The sequence below is a fragment of the Cheilinus undulatus genome, linkage group 17 (genome assembly GCF_018320785.1).
Source record: "Cheilinus undulatus linkage group 17, ASM1832078v1, whole genome shotgun sequence".
Taxonomy (NCBI): domain Eukaryota; kingdom Metazoa; phylum Chordata; class Actinopteri; order Labriformes; family Labridae; genus Cheilinus; species Cheilinus undulatus.
This window is the reverse complement of record NC_054881.1, coordinates 14,035,039-14,041,038: the sequence shown is the minus strand read 5'-3', so window position 1 is coordinate 14,041,038 and position 6,000 is coordinate 14,035,039. Positions and strand designations below refer to the sequence as shown.

The 6,000-nt window shown below is 36.6% G+C and overlaps 1 protein-coding gene across 2 annotated transcripts in view; it reads right to left on the bottom strand.

Moving 5' to 3' along the window:
- Positions 1-1,634: 1,634 nt before the first annotated feature.
- fubp3 (far upstream element (FUSE) binding protein 3) overlaps positions 1,635-6,000 on the bottom strand; it is a 46,407-nt gene continuing 42,041 nt past the window's right edge. For both annotated transcript variants that reach the window (XM_041810990.1, XM_041810991.1), the window contains exons 16-19: positions 5,741-5,797; positions 5,487-5,537; positions 5,249-5,379; positions 1,635-3,101 (exon numbers count right to left, since the gene is read on the bottom strand). In XM_041810990.1, the coding sequence (XP_041666924.1) occupies positions 3,093-3,101; positions 5,249-5,379; positions 5,487-5,537; positions 5,741-5,797 (248 nt within the window). In that variant the 3' untranslated portion in view covers positions 1,635-3,092. The remainder of the gene's footprint in view (positions 3,102-5,248; positions 5,380-5,486; positions 5,538-5,740; positions 5,798-6,000) is intronic.

Here is a 6,000-nt window from a genome sequence, read left to right as displayed (position 1 = left end):
TTCACCTTTTTCCTGGTTTGGTTTTGTTTGAGCAGGGCAAAAATCTGAGCCAATGACATCATCGGTCTTGATGGTCAGCTGTTGTTAGCTGATGTCACTGCCTTCACTGAAAGTTAACAGCCAGTTAAATGCTGGGTTTTTGTTCATTGTGAGGTAAATTTCCCACATCTATCAGCCACGATGGACTACAGGTCATTAAAAGCATCACAACAGATTTGTGCCAGAAAACAGTAAATGTAATCCCGAACTTCTGTCTCTCTGCTCTGGCACAGAGCCAAGCAGCAGAGGCTTTTTTTTTTTAATTGAGAGGATTGTATTTCTCTTGAGTGGGCGTGGCTTCACCTCAATGAACAGACACACCCACACCATCCTGCAGATCCAGCAGATTTTGCTGCCTCACTTTACATGGTTTTGAAGCTCAACTTTATAAACTTAGTGATGTTTTTCATGACTCAAATCTGGCCCGGTGATTCATAACACACTGGCCTGTCATACAACAAACCTAACAAAGTTTTTCTTTGTATTACAGGGACTTTAGGTAAGACAAATTTCTCCACAAGGTAAGGTCTCAAAATGAGAGTGTCATTTGGGACAAGTTCTTAAGATGCATAACGTCAACGTTTATTTCTTCTCTTACATCACAAAAAAGCCAGAATTAACATCTCTACCAGAATAAAAGAAATGACGGACAAATTCAGATTAAACAATTTTCAACAGAATGTAGCAGCGATTAAGAGCTATCACGATGAAAACCAAAAACCAGAATTCTTTGCAGAAAGAAAATGCCTAACCCTGCGTGGACAGTGTCAAAAATGACCCAACTTTATCTTGATTTTATTCCTTATTTTGACGATTTAATTCTTATCTAGTGCACAAAATAAAGGGGGAAGCAATTCTGCTAGGGGTTGAATTCCTCATTGAACAGTTAGTAAAAAAAGACTTAGCACTACATTCCCCCCAAAAAGCTTGACTGCTCCCTTTAATAAACAAAAAAAAAAAAAAATGAATTCAGTGCTAAATTCTACAACTTTTTGGACTATACCAGTATCTCATGCATAAACAAAAAAAAAAAAAAAATCATATTGCAGCCATTTTTGCAAAAAGGCCAATAATAGAGCTGATTTTAGTGATGAAAATGCTTGTGAAGTCCATTAGTCTTTCTGCAAGGTGCAGAGAGAAAACCCTGATACTGACAAAGTTTGTTTTCTTCATGCAAAATAAATTTAAGGTTAAAAAATTTGCTGTACTTTAGGAAAGAAGTGAAAGTGGGTCGTTTTTGACACTTCTGACCAAGGGCGTACAGAAAACGTTAAGACATTAAATGTACATTTTTCAAGAAATTATTTCTCTCTTATACTGGCAGCTGTGTGGGAACAAACGTACATTCATGTTCACAGTGTATCAGTGGAAAACTGCTGCAGCTAACATGAACCACAAGAGCGGCTTGCGGAAAATTTATTTGGATTTGAGAAGTGTCAGCAGTCTATAGAAAATAGATGTTCTGCTTATAAAACATGAAAACATACAGTCAGCCTACATTTGGACTCCACGTGTCACCTGTTAGCATTTACACAGCTCTGACAGGAACACACATCCACATGTTTGGAACAGAAAATCAGCTTAAGGAGAACACATAAAGGTAGTCTGGATGTTTTTAATACATGGTTAACTGTACACAGAAGGAAAAAAACAAACACCAGAATTAGACATTTTCAAATTATATCCCTTTTCATTAAGAAATGACATTAATACCATAATCATTTTTCCATAATGATGCATCATTTATAGCATTTATATTAGATCACACAAAGAAATAAAAAATTAATTAAAAAGTTATTAGCATTGGACTGAGTCCAACGGCCCGCTGAGTCCTCGCCCCGGGCTCAGCGGGCTGTTAGTGAACTGGGAGGTACCAAATAAGACCGTTTTTGATCATAATACTTAAAACATAAAAATACTACATTAATCATTACACAGGTAGAAGTACAGAGGCTTAGCAGTCTTGAATAGCTGAGGTGCAGAACATACACAAAAATCTACCACTTCGTTTTTTTTTCTTCATAACAAGATGCAACATCCAATTTCAAAAATCACACATTCACAATCTTTGAACATTTTCAGTATGAAAACAGAACAGAAAAAAGAGGGACCATTTTCCTGAACACTGATAACAGGAAAAAAATAATTTTTATATAAGTATATATATATGAAACATATATATTTTAAATTAACAGTCAAATATGTGAGCATATATACATAGTTTTACAAGGTAGCAAAGGCAACAAAGCTATTTGCAACATCCCCCTCAATCCTATCATATCAGATAATTGTAATAAATTATCTATGACATTTTCATTTGAAAACAAAATAACATCTTAAAACTACAAGTTAAAAATCTGTCAAAATATTAGAGAAGCCATCTTTGTTTCAAAGTGAAAGAAGATATTGCACCTTTTGTTTTGAAACCAGAGTACAATAAAAAGACAATGAAAAACAGCATACAATGCACAACAGGAATTAAATTAGAACTATTGCCACTGGCGGACATTTATCTTTACGTTTTTAAGCTTTGTAACAAAAATACATTTCCTGTAACAAAACATCACAGTTTCATTTCACTGAATTATGTAAAAGGAAAACATTTTTAACACACTCTTTAAACATCATGACAAATGACAAAATGCTATTCAAGACTGCTAAGCACAAAAACCATGTTTCATCTCAACAAAACTAGAAAAAATAGATCATATTGCCGTTTGAAATGTTACAACTTTTGGGTTCATTTTGGCGGTACAATCTGAGTCAACGACAGGAAAATATAGCAAAAACAAAAAAAAAAAAACAGCTCTCTCAAGTCCAAAAAGGGATCCCAGATACTGTCTATTCAAAATAACAGTGTACACAAGCATTTAGTAACAAAGAAATGTTCCTGATTTTAGAAATATTACTTTATCATAGAAGTCATTCTACAGCTAGTGTTTCTCACTAAGAAAAAAAGTCTTCAAGGCGTTGCAAATCTAGAACTCCCCTCTCGGTTAAAAAAGGGTTGTTTTCATCCTCAGAGATTCAAGTCTTTCACCTGGGCGTCTTCTCTAATGATCCTGGGGAAGAAAATCAGCCTGTTAACTGCATTTTACATGGTTTTCACACAGCTCATCCTCCTGGTGTGTTACAGTTAAAACATCATGGTTGGTAAGAGTTTACAAGGAAAAAATCTTTATTTTTAATCAACAAATCCATGAAAAACAGAGTTAACAATGAAGTTAACACACTTAAAACTACAGCAATAAAGCTCTACTGTGTCTGAAAACCTAAGAGACTAAATTAAGCTTAGTCAATCCTTCAAGGAGAAATTCAGTGTTTACTGTTACTGAACGTGTTACACGAGGCTGAAATACATCCACATATTAACAGATACTATGAACATGCACAGAGTGAGGGATGTCAGACTGAAGGCTGCTGCCCACAAAGGAGCCACACCTGAGCAAAAAGCTGTTTAGGTGTGAAGGTTTTTACCCTTGTTCTGGGACAAAATTACAAAAAGGCTATCAAAATACCAGATATTAAACTTTGTGACGGTTCAAATAAAAATTCAGTCATGCTGATAACTGTTTCAACATCATGGCAACAAAAATAAATGTGTATAAGTTCTTAAAACCTAACATCGGCTCAGATCCAGTACACCCCTTAACCCTAAGCGCTAAACATAGGGGTGGGGGTAGCGCTACCCTTATGCTTAGCATGTTCACATCTAAGTGTAGGGTGTCCCGATTCTTGTTGGAATGGAGCATAAGGGGGGAGTGCTAGAGGTACATGTTCCTTTAATTGGAGATTTTCTAGAGTAACAGTCTAAAAGTGTTGTGGGAAATCTCCCCAAAAATGCCCTGAGAATCATCGGCAACATGGCAGAGCAAATATCAAAAGAAGGGTACAAATGTAAGTCTTTTCATAGATAAGATTTCAAATTCACAACATTCATCTAATATCTTAATATGAAGTCTCAATGCATTATGGTCCTATCTTGAAAAAGCATCAAAGCTCTCATGGCTGAAATGTCTGGGAATGTTGTTTATTCTGTTAACATAAATGCTGTCAACGACTACTGATGGTGCATTAGGACCATGAAGGTCATCCCATTAGGTAGGAGAAGATTTCCCAACTACCCCTTGTAGTTCTGTTTCAAGGGGTAAAATAGTTGCAATAACTTTTGTGCTTTATGTCAGAAAATCTTAAGATTTGCATTTTTTTTATTTAGTTTTTACGATACTGTCAATGATTACAGAAACAGTAATTTTATTGTTGCCAGTGTGTGCAAATTTAACACTGTTCTTTTTGGAAAGATCTTGCAGTTTTTTTTTGTCATTCATTTTATTAAAAATCAATGAAATAGTGCCTATTGTGTCATAAAATCAAAAGTATAATTAACAGCTGCCAAGTATCAGTCCACTATATCTACTATCTTAATCCTACTAAGTTGTTTAGATAGCAAATCAAAGATTTCTCACCGATTCTCTAGTTAAAATCCCTCTGTATATTCTTATTATCCACCCTAGCTTGGTAAACTAGAGAGGGTCAGACTTGATTATGCACAGAAATGATCCCAATTGTACAAACTCTGAAGGGTGTACATTTCTTTTCCAAATTAATAGTACAACAAAGCAAAAATCCAGACAGAGATTCAACTTTAACATACAGAATATGAACAGCATAAGCCATTTTTAAAGTTACTAAGATTGTATCATTGTCCTTGTGGACTAATAGTGGGAAATATGTGTGTATCAAAGCTTACTTAATGAGCTACACTAAATAAACTGGGAAAAAAAAAACTTCGCTATGAATAAAGTATGTATTTAAAACCTGATGGTTCTGAACGACTCGTCTTCTGGGTTTCAAAAACCCAGAAAACCCCAAAATTATTCCATGCTGATTCAACCGTCTATCGCATTAGCATTTTAGTGGACACTTTTCTTAACCCTTGTGATAGGACAACTGAAAAGTAGAAAGAGAGAGGAGGAGCCGCAGACAGGACTTAAAGCCAAGCCTCCTACTTAGACAACTATAGCCTCTGTACATGGGGCACTACCTAGCGGTAGGCCATTTTGTCCCATTTACAGTGAATTTATTTGTATTAATGGTTACAGATTTACTGATTTCACTCAAACTGCTCTTCTTTTTCTGTAGCAATAACAAAAAACCCAACTCAAAGTCTACCAGAACAGACTAGATTGCTCTAAGATGCGCTTCTCACCTGAAGGCCTGGGGCTTGTGTCTGCTGTGCGCCCTGGTTAAAGTAAGCCATCGGCTGTCGGCTGTAGAAATCAACCCAGGCGCTGTAGTCTGGATTAGAGGTCTGCTGAGATCCAGGACCAGCAGTCTGGCCTGAAAAGAGGAAAACAAACATCAGTTTAGAGGAAACATTAAGATACATTTGTGCTTCTTCAGTTGATGTTGTGCTCATAAAAAAAGCAAGTCACATGAGAGCTCACCCCAAGCTTTGTTGTATTCAGGAGCAGTGCTCTGGGCCTGGTTTTGCTGCCCTGCACACAAACAGATAAACAGCCTGTTATAAGAAGGTTTCAGTTTTCCTCCTCTCTCAGTTCCAATGACCAGTGTTTAAGGAAAGTTACAAGTAAAATGAATGCTCATTATCTTTGCTTCACATAAGAAAAGGAGAATTAAACGGTGGATTATGAACTAAAGAGGGGGCTGAGAAGATCGGCAGTCTCTGATTGACACTTGCCTAGCTTTTTATAATACTGCTCCCAGTCCATCTGGCCCGTCTGGGATCCATTGTGACCTGAAAGCAGACACAAATAACACACCAGAGTTACTGACAGTGAGCTCTCTTTTTACCCTTACCCTTTTCACCTTCTGCACTCATCTGTTTCCAAATGATTCCCATCGACGGCAAATTTTAAATCTGTCGGGTGCAGGAAGGAGGCGGTTAGCCGCAGGAAAGGAAGCACAAGCATGCAAGCTGCAGAAGATTTTTGCATCAAA